The 25,102-nt window shown below is 54.3% G+C and overlaps 1 protein-coding gene across 1 annotated transcript in view; it reads left to right on the forward strand.

Annotated features, from left to right (window-relative positions):
• LOC144952025 (uncharacterized) overlaps nucleotides 1–22,919 on the forward strand; it is a 35,895-nt gene extending 12,976 nt beyond the window's left edge. The window contains exons 6-15 of the mRNA XM_078882415.1: nucleotides 3,689–4,497; nucleotides 6,876–6,960; nucleotides 8,846–10,113; nucleotides 12,462–12,549; nucleotides 13,639–14,406; nucleotides 16,178–16,364; nucleotides 16,945–17,094; nucleotides 17,532–17,652; nucleotides 19,142–19,293; nucleotides 19,680–22,919. Of these exons, the coding sequence (XP_078738541.1) occupies nucleotides 3,689–4,497; nucleotides 6,876–6,960; nucleotides 8,846–10,113; nucleotides 12,462–12,549; nucleotides 13,639–14,406; nucleotides 16,178–16,364; nucleotides 16,945–17,094; nucleotides 17,532–17,652; nucleotides 19,142–19,293; nucleotides 19,680–19,821 (3,770 nt within the window). The 3' untranslated portion in view covers nucleotides 19,822–22,919. The remainder of the gene's footprint in view (nucleotides 1–3,688; nucleotides 4,498–6,875; nucleotides 6,961–8,845; nucleotides 10,114–12,461; nucleotides 12,550–13,638; nucleotides 14,407–16,177; nucleotides 16,365–16,944; nucleotides 17,095–17,531; nucleotides 17,653–19,141; nucleotides 19,294–19,679) is intronic.
• The last annotated feature ends 2,183 nt before the right edge of the window (nucleotides 22,920–25,102 follow it).

Genomic DNA, 25,102 nt, shown 5'->3' on the forward strand with positions numbered 1-25,102 from the left:
GCGGCAGAGCCTCATGCGCACCCTCGGCGCCGCAGCGCTGCAGACCGCGACGCAGCCCAAGCCCAAGAAGGCCCGTGTGTCCCGAGCGCTGTGGCACGACGAGTACTTTGAGACGAGCCAGGCCGCGGGCGACGTGCAGAGCCGGACCTGCAAGATCTGCACCCTCCAGTACGCGGGCTCCACCTCCTCGGGCACCCGTATCAAGCATCTCAAGACCCATGGGATCGTCGACCCCGAGTCGCCCACGGTCGTCACGTCGCCGCCGACGGGGAAGGGTTTGCTCGTGCAGTCCAAGATGGCCACGCCCATGTCAGCGCACGCGAGCAAGGCCATGGACAGCTTTGTCGCCGAGTACATCGCGACGAGTGGTCTAGGCCATAAACACGTAACATCGGATCCCTTTACGACTCTTCTTCAACGAGCTGCCCCGGGTTACGAGCCCAAGTCTGAGCGCACGGTCAAGCGCCGCATGCTCGAGATGTATGTCGTCCTCAAGCTACTCGTGCTACAGTACTTTACTACTTTTGGCTCTTGCGTCTCCTTGACCTACGACGGTTGGACAAACGACGCCATGACCGGCTTCTTCTCGGTCACCCTCCACTGGATGGACCCGGCGTCGTTCTCCATGTGCAACTGCATCATTGACTTCTTTTGGGTGGCCCCGGGCGAAGGCGTGGGCAAGCGCATGGCGCAGCGCCTGCACGAGCTGCTCGACGACTTTGGCGTGTGGCCGCGCCTGCTCGCCGTCGTCACCGACAGCGGTTCTGACGCCGTCGCATCCGCCAAGTCCCTCACGCTCCTCGAGGGGAGCAACCTGCGCTCGACGTGCTGCTTGCGGTGCATCGCGCACTGCGTCAACCTCGGCGTCAAGGCCTCATTCGGCGCGTTCGAGACACTGCTGCGCAGCCTCCGCGCGACGCTCGGCGCTATCCGCAAGAGCAAGACGAAGAGGGCGGCCTACACGTCGCTCGCGCGGCACTACCTCAAGTGCCCGCTGCAGCCGCCTTGCCTCGACGTGGTCACACGTTGGGGTAGCACGTACGTGATGCTCACGGCGTCGCTAAGGCAGCGCCAAGTGATCGACGCCATCTGCCTTGAGCCCGGCTGGTCGCGGAGCCAGGCCGGCTTGTCGGACGAGCAGTGGGAGCAGGCGGCGCTGCTCTGCCAGTTCTTGGAGAAGCCGGCGGCCATCTCCGATGCCATGGGCGCCGAGGAGTACTGCACCATCTCGAACGCCATCACGGCGCAGGAGGCTCTCTTGAGCCACTGCATGACCCACCGCCCGAGTCCTCATGTGGTCGTGAGCTCGGCCACCGTGACCATCTCCGACTACATGGTCAAGTACAGCGACCTTCTCTCGTCCGAACCAAGCCGCGTCGCCCGCTTTCTCGACCTGCGCCACCCCAAGCCCGCGGCCTCGAGCACCGAGTACAGCAATATCAAGGACATGATGACGGACATTCTCAACCAGCGCTACCCAGCGTTGACGACGGACGCGGCGCCGAAGGCGGCGCCGCGTGGCGGCATTAACATCCTCTTTGACATGGTCTACGCGCCCAACGCTCACGACGGCGCCGCCTCCGAGGTCGACCGCTTCCTGCTTGAGCCGACTCAGGACCTGAGCATGGACGTCGTCGAGTGGTGGAAGCTGTACGGCGGCAAGTACCCGCGCCTACGACGCGTGGCCCTCGACTATTTGCCTATCCCGGCGTCGTCCGTGCCCTCCGAGAGAGCAAACTCGGCCGCCAAGCGCTCCTTTCTCGACCGACCAAACCTGCACAAGTGCACGTTCAAGGCCGAGATGTGTGTGCGCTCGTGGGCGCGGATGTTGCCTAGTGTTGGGGTTTCACTGCCATTGAACTACCACACTGCGTTCAAGGACATTGGGCGTGCCAAGCTTGAGGAGATGGCTGTGGACGACATCGTCGTCCAGTACTTGCTAGTGAATCTCAATATGAAGAAAGCCTGCGTAGAAATTAGCGATTAATACACTTGATATTTGTATTGAATGCGAATATTGTTTGCCGAGCATCTTTTCGGTTCAAGCCAACTCAAGAGGTTTGGTTTAGCTTAGTTTGGTTTGGTTTTGGTTTGGTTTGGTTCAGTCGTCGCTGGTTTGGTTTGGTTTGGCTTGCTCAATTTGAAACCAGTTTGAGTCGGTTCAAACCGTGCCGACCCCTAATACCAGGTGAGCTAGTTAACATCTCTCCATCACGGTGCCCTAAATGCCACCCTAAACAAATGAGTGAATGCTTTTTTTGCCACCAGAGGTGGGGGTCTGGGTGGTCCACGGAAATGTTCGCATCGGCTGAGTGTTCTTGGTTCTTTCGGTAAAGTCACATAGAATGGAAATAATAAAATAATAAAAATAACAATTAAACATAATAAAATTATTCTCACGACGTTTCGGCCACAACGCAAGCAGCCGTCATCAGGTGAAGAACAGGTCTGTCGAGAAGACAAAGTCTGAATGACACACTCCAGGCTTGGAGCGTCTATTTAAGCTGGGAGGGAGGAGGAAGAGCGCCTTGACAAAATAATTTGATATGCGTTGAACATCTTTCGGAAATAACAGCTAACATAGGCTGGTAGGATGGAAACATCACAGTCCGTTAAGACGTTACCTGTTTAATAACGTCCTTCCAATGATTGCTCATTTCCGACTCTCTGTGTGTCTTTCTCTCTATGCCTCTCTCTTAGATCTCTCACATTAACATCATGCTAATCTCTCACATTAACATAGCCACTTCCGTGCCCTCGTCGAGGAGGCCGCTCTCCTCCTTTTCTACAGTTACATGCTAATTTCTCACATTAACATCATGCTAATCTCTAACATTAACATAGCCACTTCCGTGCCCTTGTCCAGGAGGCCGCTCTCCTCCTATCTTACATGCTAATCTCTCACATTGACATCACTAGCCCTGGCCACTTCTTTATGACCCTTGGGCTACACCCATTTCAAACCTTTTAAAACAGTTTGCCTGAGCAGCAGACCATGCTTTCCCACCTGATGACGGACGCTTGTGTTGCGCCCGAAACGTCGTGATTTATTTTACACCTACGTGACTTTACCGAAAGAACCAAAGAGTAAGCAATCAAAATATTAACCTGCCAAAATGTTGCCGTCTCAACAATCCTTTGGATTTTTTGCCGATAATCCAAATCGATTGGCACCCTTGGCCATGTTGGCAGCTTAATTTGGTTGGCTTTGTGGGGCCTTGGGAGGGTTAAGGTTCGAAGTAAACATTGACAGACCTCCACAGCCATCTTATCCAAAGGAAGCCAATTATGAGTCATAACCACGGAGCTTTCCTATTGGATCACCTGTGCGCTGTCAGTACGGCGTGCAATTACAATTGTCCCTATCTGTTTATTACGACGGAAGACACTGCTGTGTTTCACAGACGTGGCCTGCAAGGGTATCCCCTAGTGGCAGCTTTCCCTGTATGGCACAAGGTGACTCAGCACCCGGCCTGCAAGTGTGCATAAGTTTGTCAGTAGGGGGCCGATGATTGCTTATGTGTGTGTATATATATATGTTGAACCTCTTTCGCGCTGTACGTAGCCATACGTGCTAATCGTAGGTGCCCAATTGTGTACTTTTGCGATGTTCTTTTTCCGAATTTGGCAAAGAAACATTTTGTGGACTAACTCTGGCGGTGCGCAATACACGGCACCCCTCCCCCAGGTTTCTCGCGCGCATCTCTCAGGGCTCGCGTGGCGGAGGCCCTCGGGGCCTGCCAAGGGCAGGGAGAGGTGCACGGGACCCCGGGGGCCCGAGTGAGGCGCGGCGACTCCTCCTCCAAACGTCACGGGGATTGTGCGGCGCCAGAGAGGGCCGAGCGGCAGCAGCCGCAGCTGCCACGGGGCGTTGCGGGGGGGCGGCCGGCGGAGGAGAGGGACCGCCGCGAGGCCGTAGCGGATCTCCACGCCGTCGCGAGGCCGCGGGGAGGAGAGGGAGATGAAGCCGCGGCCGGCAGGGGCGGCGGGAAGCCGGAACGAGGGCGGGAGGAGCCCGCGAGCGATGGAGGAGGTGGTGGAGGAAGTGAAAAAGAGGAGGAGCGAGGGTTGTTGGCTGCAGGTGCTGGGAGAGGAAGACGCGGGATGGGAGAGGAGGGAGGCGGCACCCGAGAGGGGAAGAAGAAGAAGCGGGAGAGTGGTGACGCGGGGCGGAGGAGTAGCAGCAGAGTGAAGCGCGAGAGAGGGAACGACGACCTGAGTATGGGTGGTGCCAAGAGGAAGGAGGAGGAGGATGGAAGCGAGGGAGGAGAGCGAGGAGGAGCCGTCGGAGGAGAGGAAGGATGTGGGGCGGCGAGGAGGGGTGCAGCACTTGGCCTGGTGGGGAGGGAGGGGGGCGGCTGCTGGAGGGGGAGGGGCTGGGAGGGGCGCTCCCGGTTGGGGGTGAGAGGTGGGGGCCAGGCGGGGGGGAGTGTGGCCGAGGTGGAGAGCGGAGACACGAGGGGGAACGGAGACGAGGACGGCGCGGCAGCGGTGCAGGTGAGACGCGGTGTGGTGTGGTGCAGTGTGGTGCAGGTGAGACGCGGTGTGGTGCGGGTGAGACGCAGTGTGCTGCGGTGTGGTGCAGGTGAGACGCAGTGTGGTGTGTGCTGTGGTGTAGTGCGCTGTGTTGCGGTAGTACATGGAGAAGCAGTCACACGGTCGACTCGCTCACATCGACTCACTCAGCTTCCTGCTGAGCAGGCAGGCTCCGCAGTGGCGATGTCATCTCCCTCGCCTGGTATGCGGGAGGTCGTTGGTTCGATCCCAACCCTGACGCCTGCTGTGTATTTGGAGTTTGCATGTTCCCCCTGTGGGCGAGTGGATTTTTCTCTGAGTCCGCCGGTTTTTCTCTCAACATTTAGAATTTGGCTGCTCCTATAAATTTCCACCTGATGATGAGCCACTTTGTTGTTGGCCAGGGTCACTTCTGAAACACATTCTTGCGGAGGGAGCTGGTAGGAACGTTGAGTTGCTCAGTTAATGGCCAGGGTCAACGGCGTGGTGGTGTATTCCGCAAATATGCCCAACTGTGAGGGCGGGCACAAGCCGGCGTGAGTCGGTTAAACGTTGAGTTTTTATAAGGGCACCACGGGGTGACCAGCCCCCCCCACCCAGCCCCACCCTCCCCACCCAGCCCCTCCCCATCCAGCCCCACCCTCCCCACCCAGTCCCTCCCCACCCAGCCCCTCCCTGCACGACGGACACAATACTCCTCTGTGGGCTGGTGTAACCAGGAGGTTTCTACCAGTATAAGAGCTCCATAGCTCAATAAAAAAAAATGAGAATTCCCAGATCTGACACAGTTGGACACACCCAGGGTGATTATAATCGCCCTGAATAATAATGATTATTATCCAGCTCGTTTACCCAGGGAAACCTCACTGAGCCTCAAGAGTAATTTACAGGAGAGCCCTGCCAAGTTCTTTCACCGTAATGGGGAGATGTTGCTGCTGTTCTGTGTAATCCAAATTCAGTAATTTTAGAACCTTTGAGCAGGTTCTTAGAGCTTTTCGACTGACTCTGCTTTTCACCTTTACCCCAGATACGCCCCCCTGATAATTAGACATGACGTAACATGCCCATAACCGCGATTACCCCTTCAGGCCAACAGGTGGCACCCTGTCATTACACATGCATACGTTGTGTGGTCTTTTTCTTTTAGCTTTGGGAGGAAAGTGGAGCATCCGGAGGAAACCAATACAGAACAGGGGAAGAGCATACAAACTCCACTCACTCCTACTACAGAGGCAGAGATCCCCAGTATAGCCTAAACAGACTGTTGGGGCAAGTGCTGCTAGCGAGCAGCATCTATGAAGGCCGGGACATCACACAAACGGGTCGGTGGCCAGCACCACGCCCAACCGCCTTTGTCTCCCCAGTGGAGACATTTACACATTGCACTCTGTACTCATTTGAGGCTAAGTCGACCTAGCAGAGGCCCATGACCAGTTCAGATAATCGCCATTGGTGTTGGCCGTGAGCAGGAATCGAACTCGGGTGGCCAGGTTCGTAGTGCAGCACGCTAACCGCTGCACCGCCGCTCCCCACACACCCTCACAATCGCACTCACTCACTCAGAGTCTGTATGTACGTATGCTCAACTTCTTTTGGACCGTACATAGCCGACCGCACTAATCGGAGTGTGCAGGGGAAGGACAACAAACTAAACACAAAAATCTATTCTTAAGAAATGAGTTTACAATCTACATGATGATTTAAAAGTGCATAGCTCCATTGGCTTCCTAATATATCGGAAGGAAAAGCGTTCCAGGTGGCCACAAAAGGGCATCTCAAAGCACGCGATGCAGTGACTGTCTTTGGTCGACGGCTAGCCAAAAGCCGCTGCTGTGAGGTTCATTTTCGGCAAGCACTTTGTGTATAATGAGCACGACGTTATCATGGATTTGTTCAGCAACCGGGAGCCAATGCAGCTTGGCGAGCACTGGACGGACACAGTGTTAGCTCTCACTCTAAGCTAAACTAAATTATTTAAATTTTACCAGGTAAGGCGCCACTGAGCTAAATAGCTCTTTTTCAGAAGCGACCTGGCCACAAACGATAGCTCAACGAAGTGGCGTATCATGTGTTTAATGTATCGCAACCAAATACTCTAAACGCATGTTTTTAAATGTGGAGGGAAAAACCGGAGGACCCAGAGAAAAATCCATGCGACCACGGGGAGAACACGCAAACTCCACATATACAGGCGTCGGGGTAGGGATCGAACCCACGACCGCCCGCATACCTGGCGAGGTAGTTAACATCTATCCACCGCCGCCCCTATTGTTGTTGTTGTGCTCTGCCCCTGTAACACCGCCCACGGATTCCCTTCCCTCCCTTCCCGTTGTGCCCCCTCCCCTGGCTCCGTGAGCCAGCGGGGACGCGGCGCCGCCTCCTCCTCAGATGGAAGCTCTGCAACACCGGCACGGGCGGCGCGGGGGCAGCGACGCAGCACAGCCGGTACGGCATGGAGACACGGCACGGGCACGGCACACGCACGCAGCACATGCACAGAACACGGCTGGTACGGCGCGGAGACACAGCACGGACACAGCACGGACACAGCACGGACACAGCACGGACACAGCACGGACACAGCACGGACACAGCACGGACACAGCACGGACACAGCACGGACACAGCACGGACACAGCACGGACACAGCACACGCACAGCACACGCACAGCACACGCACAGCACACGCACAGCACACGCACAGCACACACACACTGCACGGAGACAGCACACGCACAGCATGGGCACAGCATGCGCACGGCACACGCACGGCACGCACAGCACAGCCAGTACAGCAGGGAGACACAGCACGCGCACAGCACACAACATATCACCTTGTTGGACAAAGACAAAACGCCTCTTACAGCCTTGAACATACTAATGGGGCAGGTGCTGTTCGCGAGCATCTGAAGGCCGTCATGGGGAACAAGGGGGTGGTGTGGCCAGCAAACGCCACACGCGGCCGCCTCTGTCTCCTCAGTGCTGGTGTTTACACACTGCACTGGGTACTCATTGAAGGCTGAGTTAACCTAGGAGAGGCTTGAGACCAGTTCACCGGTTAGTGTGGCTAAGATCCTTGCAGATTATAATTCGACCGCAAGGCCAGAGGTTCTACTGCAAACGACGTTTGATCTCTCCCGCTAATCGACGTACAGATCCTCTGCCCTGCCGCTAACCCCTGCGCAGCATTAAATATAGCCGGGCACACGGCACTCCCAGAGCGATCGTTTACAGCGCCGAAAGCGCGTCCTGTTTGTTTGTCTTGTTCCTGGTGGCGCCGGTCCTCCTTCCTCCTCTCCGCCGATCGTGTGGAGCCACCGAAACCGCACTTCCACTCTTCCCCCCCCACCCACCACCACCCCCACCACACCCTTCCTGCCGTCTCCCCCGAGATGCCACGGTCTCACGCAGCGTCGCCAGCTCTCCCCGCGCTGTCGCGACAGCGGCCACGTACGCGTGCTCGCTCGCAGGGCGCACAGAGGCACGCGCGCGCCTCTGTCTCCCGGCACGGCGATTGGATCAGTGGCACAAGTTTCTCAAATCCCTTCCTCTCTTCGCCGCCTCTGTCCACCCAGCAGCAGCAGCCGCCGTACAAAGGGGGACAACCGAGTTCCATCTGCAATGGGCAGTTTGCGTGTGGTGGTGCAAAGCACCATGGTGGCTAGATGTTAACTACCTCGCCTGGTATACAGGAGGTCATGGGTTTGATCCAGACCCTGACGCCTGCTGCATTTTTGGAGTTCGCATGTCTTTGTCCCCGTGGTCTCACATGTTCAGGTTTGCACCCGTTCAGCATTTTCAAGTTCTCGCATCTTCAAGCTGCCTTAAGAGAGACTCTGAGCTCTTGCTCCGCACCTCCGAGTTCTCGATCAAACATTGAGTTTGATTCACGAAATATGCGAGCGTTTATAATTTGCGTTTATTATTGTTACTATGTCACAGATATAATTGCAATCCGGTGAAAAGAGATCCTCCGCCGATTTTTTAAATTTACAGACGTATTCACAACCTCCGCCGTCCTATGAAGCAGTTCCGTCCAATACTGTGAGCTGCTGTAGCGCATGTAACTTTTTTCAACTTCAAGATTCAACGTGTACATGAACTTCCAAAAACCCCCAGTGTCTTAATCTGAATCGCTCGCATCATCGGCCACCACTGCCATAGCAGTGCCACTCCGACGGCTGCCACAGGGCAGCTATCGTCTTCGCAGGCCCTGGCCGGGCGATTTTATTTTTCCATAAAACCCCCTGGGTGTTGCTGTCCTATGACCGCGAACCATGTCTCCTGCCGCCGCCTCCTCACCCCCTCTCTTCCGCGTGTCGTCGTGCAGGCTCCACCCCGCACCCGCTGCTGCTGTCCGTACGTGAGCGCGCGCGCCAGTTCTGTGACGCCACCGACGCCGCGCCCGCCGCCCTACGGGCTCCGTGTCAAACCCTAAGCGTGAATCTCTGGCCGAGCACCAGCTCCCCGGTGTTGCCCGAGGTTCAGCGCGCGTCCCGGCGGCAACGGCAGGAACAGGAGCAGCAGCGGCAGCAGCAACAGGAGCAGCAACAGGAGCAGCAACAGGAGCAGCGGCAGCAGCGGCAGGGATCTCCCTCCCCACCGCGTCGCGACGTCGGCAAAGCCCACGGCGCGATGGGAGACGCCGCGCCAGGCCCACCCAAGGAGTACACAGCCTCCTCGCTCGTCGGGAGGGAGGAGCGGTGGGCCGAGAGAGCGGGCCGGGAGCTGCCGCCTACGAGCGCAGGGCGGCAACGCAGCGCCGCCACGGCCGCCCCCCTTGCAAACGGGGCGGAGGAGGAGCGCACGGCTGCTGGGGGCGCGTGGCGGGAACACAGCGCCGCCGCGGAGGCCTCACTCTCCAAGAGCGGTGGGGAGCGCACGTTCACGCGTGCGGTGAGGGAACGCACGAGCGCGCGGGAGCAGCGCGCGGCCTTCCGCGGGGCGATGGATCATGCGGAGGAGGAGGAACGCACGGCCTCGCAGAGAGTGGAAAAACCCGTGGCCTCGCAGAAGGTGGAGGAACCCGCAGCCTCGCAGAAAGTGGGGGAAGGCACGGTCTCGCAGAAGGTGGAGGAACCCATGGCCTCCGGCACAGAGGGGGAGTGGGAACACGCGACTAACAAAGGGGAGGAGCGCACGATTGCGCGTGCGTGGAAGGAGCGCACGGCGGCGAGCGCGACCGGGAGACGCGCGGCGTTTCGCGGGGCGCAGGAACGTGCGGCACGGAGAGCGGAAGAGGAGGAACCCTCGGCAGCTACGCAGCAGCAGGAGGAGGAATCCACCGTCTCCACAAGCTCGCAGGAGCCGGAGGAGGAGGACGGGGGGAGTGGATGCTCCTCGTCCGCCGATCATCATCGTCTCCTCCGGTCACGCGAGGAGGAGAGCGTGGGGTCCGGGCCGGACCGAGCGGGCAGCAAGGGAGGGAGCAGTTGGGGAGGGTTCGGGGATGGGGATCGCGGTCCCCGCAGCGACACGACGCCAGCTCGGAGCGGGGCCCTGGGCGCCAGGGGAGCTGGGACGGAGGAGCAGCAGTCGGGAGGAGCCTCGCTGGCTCAACTGAGCCAGGTGGAGGATGAGGACGCGCTCACAGCCATGGTGAGTGTTGGCTTCCCACGAATATGTACGGTGGTGCCACGGTGGCAGGAAGATGTTAGCTACCTCGCCTGGTATACAGGAGGTCGTGGGTTCAATCCTGACCCTGACGCCTGCTGTATATTTTGAGTTGGCGTGTCTCTCTCTCTCCCTGTGGTTGTGTGGATTTTGAGGAGGCGCAAACCGCTGCCCTCTGTGCCATATTTGTGGTGTAGATTCCACAGGATATGCACGCGTGTGTGTGTATGGGGGAGCGTTAGCAAAGTGGTTAGGGTGCTGCGCTTCGAACCCGGCGACCCGAGTTCACCTGTATATTTGGACTTTGCGTGTTCTGCCCGTGATAGCATGGATTTTTCTCCAGGTCCTCCAGTATTTCCCTCCACATTTAGAATCAACATCACGCGTTTAGAGCATTTGGCTGCTGTTATAAATTCCCCCGTGACGATGAGTCACTTTGTTGAGCTATCATTTGTGATAGCCAGGTCGCTTCTGAAAACGAGCTATATATAGCTCAGCCTTACCTGATGAAATAAAAATAGTTTAGTTTTAATAGTTTCGTTTATATATTATGCACGCGTGTTGTCCAAGTTATTTGATCACAGTAGCAAAGCACAGGCCTAACATGCCACGCGGCCAGCAACAAACAGCACAATTATAGTTGCAATCGATAATACAGGTGACCGCCGACTTATGATGGCTCGGCTTGCGACCCCCTTGCATTTTCGACCTTATCGTAATTAAGACCCCCACAATAATGACCAAATCTCGTATCTGCGACCGCCGAACGACTGCTACCGATGATAATTGGTTTTTTTACCCTTCTATCTGGCAACAAAACTGACACCTTTTTACAAGGAGTCATGTTTGCATAGACCAGAATACCTGCAGTCATAATGCAAACAAAAAACATAACTCTGATAATGTGCACTGTCCTTGAAGTTGATTGGTCCACACCCGAGACAGCTTTCCTTAGAGCCTAGTCTCACATGGGTTGGACCAGATGACGCCAAAAGGCGTCATCTGGTCTAAGGAAAGCTGTCTCGGGTGTGGACCAATCAACTTCAAGGACAGTGCACATTATCAGAGTTATGTTTTTTGTTTGCATTATGACTGCAGGTATTGTGGTCTATGCAAACATGACTCCTTGTAAAAAGGTGTCAGTTTTGTTGCCAGATAGAAGGGTAAACAATTTTCATATTTTTACTGGCAAATGAGGTTCCAATGGTGTGACTGCTCCCGATACCGAGTCGATTGGCGCTGCTTTGCTCTTCTTCCGTATGGGTATGCACAGTGGAGCCGTCAGGCTGCAGCTGTGCCTAGAGCGAACGCAGCAGCGTCTTTCACAACGCTCCTCACTTTTTTGTAAATTTTATTAAAATGTAACTTTTTTTTCGCCTTTCGCTACATCTGAGAAGAGGAAATATAAGTTTTACTGAATATAAATGTTTGTCAAAAGTTGTTACAATAAATGTTTTCTAGAGTTATTTTCATTTATTTTTTGTTAATTTTGGTCTTTTTTACGGTATGTGATGGGTTTCCAGAAACAGAACCCCAATGTATAACATTACGCCTATGGGAAACTTATGATGGCTCAACTTGCGACCGTCCAGGAACCAATTAGGTCATAGGTACGGGGGTCGCCTGTAGTTTGTTTCAAGATTTGAGCAAGGCTATATTCGTAAAAGAGCTCGGTGTGGGAGGAAATAGACGATGCTAGGAGGGAGTTCCATCGTGGAACAACTGCCAGGAAAGAGAAGTGAGGTGACTTACATCTTTGAGTCGGGGAGTGAATGGGTGGGTTGAGTGTGAGTCAGGGAGTGAGTAAATGTGTGAATGGGTGTATGGGTGGGTATGTGTGAGCGAGTGGGTGGGGCGAGTGTTTGTATGAGTGAATCGGAGTGAGTAGTTGAGGGTGTGGGTGGGTGGGTGGGTAAATGTGTGGGTGGGTTGGTGGGTGAGTGTTTGTATGTATGAGTAAGTGAGTGGTTGAGGGTATGGGTGAGTGAGTGGATTTGTGTATGAGTGAGTGTGTGGTTGTGACCGGCAGTGTATGTATGCGTGTTGAACTTATTTCATACCACCATACGTACCAACCTTGCTAATCGGAGGTGCAAGCAAAGGACAACAACACTAAACACAAAGTGTGGTGGAGGTTGAACACTGTGTGGATTAGACAAAAAGATTAATTGTCTGGTAAACTGGGTGCTCAACATGGGTGAAGGAATCGATAAGCAAACTCGATCACAGCCAAGACAAACGGAGTGTGCATACGCTTCCCGCTATAAGGTCACGTCGCGCATTTTTATAGTTGCCATGTTGTCGCCCCTACCCCCCCACCCCCTCTCTCACAGCTGGAGCAGACTCAGGAGTGCGAGCAGAGGCTTCTGATCCGAGCGGCGCGGAGAGCGCTCAGGAGGAAGCAGGAGGCCCTGGCTACCCGTGAGTCAGTGAGGAGGCAGGAGGTCCTGGATCCCCGTGTGTCAGTGAGGAGGCAGGAGGTCCTGGATCCCCATGAGTCACCGAGCCAGCGCTTCTGAGATCCTGCGGGGTTTGAGCTGTGGCTCTGGGCAGGGAGTCGAACCGATTGTTTAAACTAAACTATTCTTTTTTTGACCAGGTAAGGCCCACTGAGCAGCTGTATAGCGCTTTTGTCACAAGTGACCTGGCCACAAATCATAGCTCAACGAAGTGGCTCATCGTGTGGAAATTTATAGCAGCCAAATACTCTAAAACGCGAGACGTTGATTGGAAATATCGAGGAAAAAAACGGAGGACCCGGAGAAAAGTCCATGTGACCACAGGGAGAACATGAAATCTCCAAATATACAACAGGCATTAGGGTTGGGATTGAACCCACGACCTCCTATATATCAGGCGAGATAGTTAACATCTCCTCGCCACAGTGGACGGTTTCAAATGCTGCTCCACTGTGGAAGAATGGACACACAGTGGCTTCTGCGTTGCACTTGCAGCGTAACAAAGACGTTTCCCACCCGGACGCAAAATGGCACCTCCCCCCAATGCTTTGAACATCTCCACCAATCGGAAAAGCCGTACCATCTGACACGAACCTTGCTAATTGGCTGTGCCGGGTGGTGGCGGGTTTAACGACACATTTATTTTTACGCGATCTAACCCAACAAACCTCTAATGGATACGTATACCATGTTAGACGCGACTGTGGTGTTAATGGTTGGCACGCTCGGGTTACAGTCCGGAGGTCGCTGGTTGGATTTGATCTTCCAGCACGGCAGTTGATAACAATGGGAAAAATGTATTAAATCCCCCCCCACCGCCTCTGTCCACCCAGCAGTGTTAGTGGGTTCACCGCGGTCGAATCGGCATGTCCGCGTATGGTGGAGTAAAGTCCATTATCTGGCCAGCGTGAGAGACTTAGGCCTTTTACCCTTCATGGGGCCTCTATATTACTTAGCTTTCCTGACAGCAACGTGAACAAGTAATTGCAGGGTTGCACTTTTACCCCCTTTACATTTGCACTGCGTACACGTGTGTGTGTATGTGGTGCAGCTGAGACACGGGGGACGTTGATTGGCCATGCATCTGGGAGCTCCTTGCACAGCACCCACACGGGGCTGCTCCCCTTCTCCACACCCAGCGTCAACTCCACACCCAGCGTCTCCTCGGCACCCAGCGTCTCCTCTACAATTGCCGGTGTCTCCTCCACACCAGACCGTGTCTCGTCCACACCCAGCATCTCCTCTACACCCAGCATCTCCTCTACACCCAGCATCTCCTCTACACCCAGCGTCTCCTCCGCACCCAGCGTCTCCTCTACAATTGCCGGTGTCTCCTCCACACCCGCCCGTGTCTCCTCTACACCAGCACGTGTCTTCTCCACACCCGCCCGTGTCTCCTCTACACCAGCACGTGTCTCCTCCACACCCGCCCGTGTCTCCTCTACACCCAGCGTCTCCTCCGCACCCAACGTCTCCTCTACAATTGCCGGTGTCTCCTCCACACCCGCCCGTGTCTCCTCTACAATTGCCCGTGTCTCCTCCACACCCGCCCGTGTCTCCTGCACACCCGCCCGTGTCTCCTGCACACCCGCCCGTGTCTCCTGTGCACCAGCACGTGTCTCCTGCACACCCGCCCGTGTCTCCTGCGCACCCGCCCGTGTCTCCTGCGCACCAGCACGTGTCTTCTCCACACCCGCCCGTGTCTCCTCCACACCCGCCCGTGTCTCCTCCACACCCGCCCGTGTCTCCACCACACCCGCCCGTGTCTTTTCCACACCCCAAGTCTCCTCTGCACAGCCCCTACGCACGCCTGTAGCAGGTGCATCTTCAATGCACAGCCACTCGACCACTCACACAATCGCAGTTACTCAATCACTCGCACAAACAGACACTTGTACACACGCAGTCACAAAGACGCACAATCACTCACACGGTCACTCACATTCACACGGTCTCACAATCAGTTACGGTCACTTGCACATTTACCCAATCACCGTCACTCGGATGCAAACAGCCACACAAACACAACACCAGCCATTTACCACTTGGTGGCGATGATGTCTTCACTGCCCTTGTGCCAGGCGAGGTGCAATTTCAGACCATGTGAAGTGTCGAAGGCTCGCTGACAGGAGGTCATGGGACAGACTCAGGTGTTGTGGGTTAACTGCCTGTGATAGCTGACATGCGCCACCTGGTCTCCCCACTTTGCCAACTCGCTGCGTTTTAGCCCCCCGGAGCTCTGCTCGTTGTTGTGAGCGTCACTCCTCCTGCCCTCCGTTGTTGTTGGAGGGCGACTGCCTCCCAACTGACCAGTAGTGTCCTTCACGAGCTTCCCCCATAGAGGCTGATCTTGACACCGCTGATACCAGGATTCAGTAAGTCCACTCAGCTCCATATCCTCCTGTACCATGTCAGACAATCTCTTCTCTAGGCCGTGCTATGCCCGTTTAGCCCCCTCTGTCAGGCCAAACAAGCTGCTGGGCATGCAGGCTGCGTGACCCAGCTAATTCAGCCTTGCCTGCCAGAGGACTGTGCCCAGATTTTTCAAGGATCTGTGAGCTCACACAATCCAGCCTGGTGTTAAAGCCAGGATGGAATGTAGGCAGGCCAGCTTGAACCAGCGCAGATGTTCCTTTTAAAAGGGGTCGACGTTTTGCACGCATAAAGAAGGGATAGCATGACTGTGGCCGAGAAGAACCCGGCGCTTCGTATGCAGCGACAGGCAGGTAGCTTCCCCACGGCGTTCCACTCTCTCCACAGCTGCACTCCATCACTCATGGGGAGTTGAGGGGGTGCAGTAATTGATGACCTAAAATCCACATTGAGATGCCTTGTTTTTGTGGGGATAATGCCCGTGTCTCTTCTACGCCAGCCCATGTCTCGTCCACATCTCTTCGTGGCATCCGCAAACTCAAAGACAAATGGGAATAAGTAATATTTAAAAATACTTTTTTTAAACACGCTTTAATGAAATGTACCGTACTCGTAATGGCAGAACTCCACGACTCCAGGAAGTGGCCGCAAAGCTTGCCATAACCTAAGGGGCCGTAGTGATTTGCAGCCAACGTCAGTTGAGCGTGGACAATTAGACCCAAGCCGAAACATAACATAAAAAAAGAATGTTTAAAAATATATATTTTTTATTTGTAATGCTAGAATATAGTATTGTCATCAGTATGACATAAGTATACCAAGTTTGCAGTCGATACCACATTGGGAAGTGGATTAAAATTGAGTTACAAGATTTGAGGATACGACGACAACAACAGAGTGAGTTAATAGAAAGCGTGTAAAAAATAGGGTTTGATTCACGGTTCGTAATATAACACTCCCTTTTTATTTGGTTTTTTGTTACTCTACATAAAACTGTGCCTCAATGAAATTGTCGGGAATGGTCAACTCCACGATGGGAAAAGCCCCCTGCGATGGGCCGAAGATCGACTGCATTTGCGTGTGACGCCGGTGTGATTGTGTCGTCGCCAGTCAGGTGCCGTAGCGTAGCCCGTAGCATCACCTTCGTTTCAGTGGGGGGGGGGGGGGGGGGGGTTGGCCGTCAGTCTTCTCACTGGACCTCTCTACGATTGTTTCAGGCGTCATCGCCTCCACCGCGGCCTCCACCGCGACCTCCACCGCGACCTCCAACGCGACCTCCAACGCGACCTCCAACGCGACCTCCAACGCGACCTCCAACGCGACCTCCAACGCGGCCTCTGCCATCACCTCCACTACCAAACCATCGACTCTGGGTGAACGGTCCGGTGCGAAGAAGATCGGCAGGTGATGATGATGCTGGCGATGATGGCGATGCGTGGCTAAGGTGTGGTGGCGGGTCTATAAAATGACTACCACTGTGTGGGCAAGTCAGGAAAACGAAACAATTTTTAATTTTAGCAAATAAGGCCCACTGAGCTATATAGCTGTTTTTCACAAGTGACCTGGCCACAAATGATAGCTTAACGAAGTTGCTTATCGTGTTTAATTTTATAGCAGTGAAATACTCTCTAAACACATGTCGATTCTAAATGTGGAGGGGAATAAAACCAGAGGACCAGGAGAAGAGTCCACGCGACCATGAGGAGAGAGAAACATGCAAACTCCAAATATATAGGCATCGTCAGGGTCGGGTTCCAACCCCCGACCTCCTGTATACCAGACGAGGCAGTTAACATCTCCGATTAACACGGTTGGCTACATACGGTGAAAAAGAAGTTCAAACACATGCATATATCTCGCCACCATGGCGCCCCTATGAGAGATGAGAGCACCAATGCCTCAGTTCTTATTTATTTGATTCTCAAGCTACCATGGGCATACTCACCTTCACCTCGCCCCCCCCCCCTCTGCCCCCCCCCCACAGTGTATTTGACCGCGAGGATGAGACCCCCCATCGAGCTGGGCCGTCGCGCGACCTCGCGACCCCGAGGCTCGCGACCCCGAAGGTCGTGACCCCCGCGGGAGGCCAGGCACGGTTGGCGCTGGTGGAGAAGCTGGGAGGGCGGAGCGCGTGGTGAGAGCGGCGCCCCCCCTCCCCCACCCCCTGTAGGTTATGGGAGCCAACGCGGAGGGTGGCGGTGGCGCCGCGGTCGTCACACTCGGTTGTCGCAGGGTCGCCACGGTGGCTGGGAGACGTTCGCTTCTGGAAAAGAGCTACATAGCTCCCCGTGGTCGCGTGGAGAAAAAATCCACGCGACCACGGGAAGAGAGACGCCGCAAACTCCAAATATACAGCAGGCGTCGGTGTCGGATTCGAACTCACGACCTCCTGCGTATCAGGCGAGGTCCAGGTATCCCCAGCTGTGCCTCTGAGCCAGGTGGCTACATGCAGGAGCTCAGCGGAGCCGACTTAGAGTGTCTGGCAGGGCCCATTGTGAGCCCCCCCCCCCCCCGCCAGTGTGTGTGAGGCTGAACCGTAGGGGTCCATGTGCTGCTTGTGTGCGATCCCAGGCAGGGAACTCCGGCTCCACGGACTCCGGGGGGCGGCGGGGGGGCCGCCGGCGTTGGTGGCGTGGTGAAGGCGAAGCAGCGGCTGCTGGAATGGTGCCGCTCCAAGACGCGCGGCTACGAGGTACGTGACATCGCATGTGCGTGTGTCATACCGCGTGTGTGTGCATGTCACATCGCATGTGTGAGTGTCACACCACGTGTGTGTGTGTGTCTGTCACACCGCTTGCGCGTGTGTCACACCGAGTGCGTGTGTCACACCATCTTCATAGGTGCTCACTAACAACACTTGACCCAACAGTTTGTAAAGGCTAACTTTGTCTTTTGTGTCACACCATGTGTCACGAATTGGGGAGCGGTAGTGTAGCGCTTCACTATGAACCCGGCAACCCAAGTTAGATTCCCGCTCGTGGCCAACACCAGTGACGATTATCTGAATCGGTCCTGGGCCTCCCCTAGGGCGACTCAGCCTCAAATGAGTACCTGGTGCGGTGTGTAAACATCGCCACTGGGGAGACAAAGGCAGCCGGGTCGTAGTGTTGGCCACCCACCCCCTCGTGTGCCGTGCCGACCTTTATAGGTGACCGCTAGCAGCACTTGCACCAACAATCTGGTAAAGGCTATATAGGGGATCTTTGTGCTGTAGTGCTTTGTACTGGAGTGGATTTAGCTGTCTTGATTTGTGCTGTGGTGGTTTGTGTTATGATGTTTTGTCCGGTAGTGGTTTGCCTGGTAGTGGTTTATACGGTAGTGGTTTGCAGAACGGACTTAAGAATCATGGCTTCAATTTCATCCTTGAGCAGCAAGAGTGGTCGAACATTGTTTCTCAAATTTCCACCGCCAGCGGTATAACCGCGTACACCACAAATAGACAATCGGTTGGATAAAATGTGTGCAGGTCGCTTGTGAAAAAGAGCTACGTAGCTCAGTGGTCTCAAAATATGTTTTTTCTTGTTTAATTGCGATTACAATAATTTAGTACCACAAGAATAGGGGCTGCAGATAAGGGGGCGATGTTTGCTGCTGCGTTTCATCCCAACTTTGCAATGTGCAGATATTTATTCATCAGCACTGGGATATTTTGCCCCAGGACCGGTTTGCATTGTGTGGTGGCTTTTGGCTATGGGAGGGAAGCCGATGCAGAACACGGGGAGGAAAACAGAAGGCAAACTCCACGCAGAAAGGCACCCGAAGAGTCGGGAATCGAACTAAACACAGTCTGTTCTCCTGTAACGTGGTGACAGTCGTTGCGTTCCTGAAGAACACTGCGTTACGTAAAAATCGTGTTGTAATAAATAATATACAATATAGGGGGTAAAGCACAATCCGCAATAACATGTTTGATGTGTAACGCAGGCTGAACAAAGACCGAGGCGGCGTGGATAGCGTCTAGAAGCATCCAACAGCATCCTGCCTTGTGCGTGTGCGTGGACGTGCGTGGACTGCGCGTGTGTGGATGTGTGTGGATGTGCATGGACTGCGTGGACGTGCATGTGTGTGCGTGCGTGGACGTGCTTGTCTGTGCGTGCATGAACGTGCGGGCGTGGACGTGCATGATGTAGCGTGTGGACGTGCATGATGTAGCGCGTGGACGTGTGTGTGCGTGCGTACAGCACGTGGACGTTCGTGACCTCTCGGGCAGCTGGAGCGACGGCCTCGCCTTCTGCGCCCTCGTGCACAACTTCTTTCCTGACGAGTTCGACTTCTCCCGCCTGGAGCCGCACGACCGCCGTCACAACTTCACGCTCGCCTTCTCCACCGCCGAGTGCGTGGGCCCACCACCCCACCAACCCCCACCACCCCATACCACACCCCACCACCCCACACCACCGCTCACCACAACCGCACCTCCGATTAGCACGGTTGGCTACGTACGGTGCGAAAACTTCAACCACACGTACATCGTCTTTTTTCCTATAATGCAAAGCAAAACATGGTGTGGGTTTACTCTCCAATACACCGGTGTGCTGAACTAGTAACTAATTGGCACGTTTTGGTTTAAGTGACAAACCTTACTTGGCTGTGTCGGGTGGTGGTGGGTTTAACGACACATTGATATTCACGTTATCTAACCCAAAAAAAAACCCGAACATTCAACACAGAAATAGAAATACGAATGTGCGCGCTCTGCGTTGTGTGTGCGCGTTGTAGGCGGCGTGTGGGCTGCTGCCCCCTGCTGGACGTGGAGGACCTGGTGGACATGGGAGAGCCCGACTGGAAGTGCGTGTTCACCTACCTGCACGAGCTGTACCGCGCACTGGCACAGCACGGACTCGTCTCTCGTGGGGCCTAGAGAGACGCACGCACACACACAGTGCACGTAGACGCGTTGGGTACGCGTGCAGACACACAGCATGGACAGAGACCCACACACGGTGCACATCAACACATAGGGTACGCGTACAGACACGCAGCATGCACGGAGACACACACACGGTGCACGTAGACACTTAGACTACGCGTACAGACACGCAGCATGTACGGAGACACACACACGGTGCGCATATACCAATAGGGTACGCGTACAGACACGTAGAGTACACGTACAGACACATACAGACACGTAGGGTACGCGTACAGACACGCAGCATGCACGGAGACACACACACGGTGCACGTAGACACGTTAGGTACGCGTACAGACATGCAGCATGCACGGACACGCAGCATGCACGGAGACACACGGTGCACGCAGCATGCACGGAGACACACACACGGTGCACGTAGACACGTAGAGGACGCGTACAGACACGCAGCATCCGAAGGATATTCTGTTGTAATGTTATGCCGAGGCAGCCGTTACAACCGCTTATTCCTACTCGCGCTGCGACGTAGTTCTGTTCGCTCAATCGCGTAATATCTGATTCGCATCCTATTCCCTATAATACATCCATCGCGTTCTAATCAATGGCGGAGCCAGGATTTTCAGGTCGGGGGGTCAACCCCTCCAGCAATGAAATGATAGAGGAGTTGTAAGTAAGGACTTGTCCCTTGCTTTTTATTCGACGCATGTGCGACGATAGCGCAGCCATCGATCGAGGGTCGAATTCGAATCATGTGTGGTCGGCATCGCGCTCGCTGAAGGTGAATGCCTTCAGGAAAGTCGTGTGCTGTATACGCAACTGTGCACAATTCTGTGAGTCGCTTATAACCGCTTTTATTACCAATTTTGGACTCAGACTATTGTCCTATCATCTCATGGAGTCCCTGGCACGTAATAATATGCTACACAGTGGCAGTGGGGGTCGCAAAATGCCGATTTATTACTAATAAAACCCAATGATCCGATCGAAATTATGGATTTCGATCAGATCCCCACCCCCCCCCCCCACTGGCTCCGCCAGTGGTTCTAATCCAATTCGCGTTAGGAAAACACAAGGCTAGTTACAGGAGAACGGGACTGTACACACATAGTACACACAGACACAGTAAACACGGCTTTGTCATACACAGGATACACGCGTAGCAGGAAACAGAAAACAAAGCACATTCGCACCTCCAATTAGCACGGTTAGCTATGCCTTAACAGACTGTTGGGGCAAGTGCTGTTGGCGAGTAGCACCTATGAAGGCCGGCACGGCTCACGGGTGGGTGGCCAGCACCACACCCGGCCGCCTTTGTTTTCCTAGACAAGATATACGCACACACAAATGCAGATTCGCGTCACGTACACATAGAAAGACGCCTTGTGGCACAACATGCAGAAGAAGACCCCCATGCCTCACGGCGCTCGCGGCACGGAGAGCACCGAGCTTCCTTGAGAGTTGTCGTCTGTCAGGGTTCCGTGCACTCTCCCCTCTGCGTGTGTTGGTGTGTGCGGGAAGCGGTGGCGTATCTGCTAGCGCTTGCGCTGCGCTACGAACCCGGCGACCCGGGTTCGATTCCCGCTCACGGCCACCAACACCGGTGTCGATTATCTGCACCGGTCCTTGGGCCTCCCCTAGGTTGACTCGGCCTCAAATGAGTACCTGGAGTGGTGTGTAAAAACATCACCACTGGGGAGACAACGGCGGCCGGGCGTGGTGCTGGCAACCCACCCCCTCGTTTGCCGTTGCGGCTGTCATAGGTGCTACTCTCTACAACAGCACTTGCCCCAACAGTCTGTTAAGGCTATACGGGGGATCTCTGTTTTTTTGTGGGGCTTTTCATTGCACTGCGCACTCCAACCCCCACCCCCTTAATGAAAACACTACAGCATTGTAAGCTTGTAGCAGGACCCTCTCGATAACAAGAGTCTAAGGCTCAGTGGGGCTCTCCTGGGTAAATATCACGCTTTTTTTTATTGATACTCGAGAGGTTATGAATGTCGTGCGTCCCCGTTCGTCAATCTAGATGATTTAAAAGTGCGGCGTCCTAGTATCGCAAGGAAGAGCGTTCCAGACGGCCGCAGAAGCGCCACACGTAAGCGCCGCAACGACGATCCGTTGGTGACCGTCTTAGTGTGACCGCACCGTCCACGCAGACCCCCCTCGGGGCCGTACCCCTCGCGCCCCATCGCCAAGCAGACACCGGCACACTGGCCTCTGCCGCGAAACGAACAAATCCTGACCCTGCCATCGACGCGTTCTCGCTCGACGCTGTGATGCGGTCGCAAGGGGCAACGCGGCGCACTTGGTCCCAGCAGGGGACCTCTGTTTAACTCCTGGGTCCGCATCGCCAAGGTTGAACGCAGCCTTAAATGAGCACAGTCTGTTCTCCTATAACGCGGGAGTCATAGTCGTCGCGGTTGCTTTCCCGAAGAACACCGCGTTGTGGAAAAATCGTGTTGTAATAAGTAATATAGGTGGTAAAATCACTGCCCGCGTCACGCGAGATGCGTAACGCAGGCCGAACAAAGACTCAGATGCCGTGGGTAGCATCTCGGAAGCATCCAGCAGCATCCCAATGCCTTGTTCGATGATGATGCTACGCCGAGGCAGCCGAACGACGGCTTATCCCTACTCGCGCTGCGACGTAGTTTTGTTCGCTGGATCGCATTATATATCACCATTCGCGTCCGCCTTGTAAAAAAATTCGTTCCCTGATACATCCATCGCATTATTTATTAATACAAGGCGCTGTATGAGAATAGACTGTACTTCATGCAGTGTGTAAACGCCAGCACTGGTTCTGGTTAACGGTTCTGGTTAACGGTTCTGGTTAATGGGTGCTTGCTAGCAGTGCTTGCCCACCGTGGGGTTTGTCTGGCTGAACTGGGTGGAATCTGTGTGAGTTGTGTGGAATCGCCTTGGTGCCGAGGCACTCGTTTAGATCTTGTTTTAACTGCTTTAGCGAAACAATAAAAGTGAATTTCTTTTTTAAAATCGAGAACGAATCGCGCCGCATTCAATCCTCTCCGCCATCGCGTCTGCTGGTAAAATCTGTTGAGCCTCGTTTTGTGTCCCTTAGCCCGGCTCCCTTTTGATTCGAGGATAACCATGGCTTAAACTCGCCCACCTTGTCCACAACTCCTCAAACAAGCGAACACCCCTGGAGGTTTGGGATTTGCTCGCTCAGTGTTGAGAAGTCACGGGGGTGCCACGGTGGCGAGATGTTAAACTCCGTCCCCCGGTATGCAGGAGAATCGTGGGTTCTATTCCGACTGAACACCTGCTGTATATTTGGAGTTTGCGTGCCTCTCGCCCTGTGGTCGCGTGGATTTTTCTCCAGGTCCTCCGGTTTTTCCCCTCCATAGATTATTTGGCTGCTATACATTTCCACATCGATGATGAGAAGCCACTCCGTTGAGCTATAATTTCTGATGGCCAGGCCGCTTCGGAAATAGAGCTACATTGCTCAGTGGGGCCGTACCTGGTAAAATAAACATAGTTTAGTCTATAGTGTTCCGTGGCGAGTTAAATAGTAACTCATGGTCACGAGGAATTCTACAAGAGTCAATCATTCACAACGCCAAGACTACACAACCCCACGCACGCCCGGCCACCTTTGTCTTCCCAGTGCTGATGTTTACACAGCACACCACCAGGTAGTGATGTTAAGGCCAAGTTATCCTAGCGATAGGCACAGTACCGTTTCAAATAGGGGTGCTGCGGTGGTGAGATGTTAACTCCCTCGCCTTGTATACAGGAGGCCGTAGGATGGATCTCGACCATGACGCCTGTACATTTGGAGCTTGCATGTCCCCGTGTTCGTGTGGATTTTTCTCCGGGTCTTCCGGTGTTTCCCTCCAAATTGAGAATCAACATCCTTGCGCTTAGAATATTTGGCTGCTATACATTCCCACGTTGATGACGAGCCACTTCGTCAGGTTATCATTTGTGATAGGTCACTTCTTAAAAAATAGCTACACAGCTCAGTGGGGCCCCTTACCTGGTCAAATGAAAAAAATTATTTTACCTCACCGGCACGCGACCTGCCCCCATCGCAGACTAACCGTGGTGCATCTCGCTTTCTCCTGCTGCTGCTGAAGATCGAGTCGCGTGGGCTGCTACCATCACACCCGTCGCGGCATCGCGGAGCTCCAAAGCTTCCCCCGTGTAGCCTGTAACAGACTTTCGGGGCAAGTGCTGTTAGCGAGTAGCGCCTTTGAATGCCGGCAGGACACAGGAGAGGAGTGGGTGGCTAGCACCGCTCCTGGCCGCCTTTGTATCCCTAATGTCGATGTTTACTACACACCGCACCAAGCTACTCATTTGAGGCTGAGGCAACCTCCACCTCACTCACCATCACCACGTGTCCCGTGGGGGGTCGATAAAGTAGCAACCACTTCGCGTGGAAGCCAAGGACGTTTGACACATGGACGCAAACTGCCATGGGAATGTGGAATGTCCCACCCTGGCTCATGTTTTGAAGGACGCTGCGTGACGTTGGCGTTGTAGGTACTACCGTCGTCGGGCACGAAAATAACAAAACAAAAAAACCTTTTTGGTACACATGGCGACGTGTCGGGGTTTAAAAAATAAAATTCCGTAAAAGAATGGAAACATCCGTGGAGTTAATTCTCTCATCCGTTCCTTCTCCACGGGCCTGCTCGACTAAACCTGCCACACCATCAAATACAAAAAATGTAAAAAATCTGCGCAAACTTCCTTCTCGCTCGGCTGATGACAAAAAAAATAATAACCGGCTCGACTCCCCGGTCTGACGGGAACCTATCTCGACTGTCAAAAGTTCTTTAGAGGTGCCTTTTAGTGGCGAGATGTTAACTACCTCTCCTGATCTTCAAGAGGCATAACACGAAGGCTTTCGCGACCAAGTGAAGGCTTCACTATTCTGGAAAATTACCAGCGAAACGTCGTACTCAAAAATGGTAAATGTTGTGGATTCACTCTTCAACACCGGTGGGCTAAACTAGTGAACTATTTACACTAGGAGATCTCTTTTACCAGTGGCAAAATATAGTAGTAGGTTTTTACCCTTTTAAACTGGTACAAAACTGACACCTTTATTCAAGGCATCATGTTTGCAATAACCACAACACAAGTAGTCAAAAAAGCAAACAAAAAGAAGCAACTCTGATAATGATAATAATATGCACTGTCCTTGAAGTTGATTGGTCCACACCCGAGACGGCTTTCTTTAGAGCCTAGTCCCCATTGGTGTTGGACCAGATGACACCAGAAGGCGTACAACTCA

Source organism: Lampetra fluviatilis, chromosome 65 (genome assembly GCF_964198595.1).
Source record: "Lampetra fluviatilis chromosome 65, kcLamFluv1.1, whole genome shotgun sequence".
NCBI lineage: Eukaryota > Metazoa > Chordata > Hyperoartia > Petromyzontiformes > Petromyzontidae > Lampetra > Lampetra fluviatilis.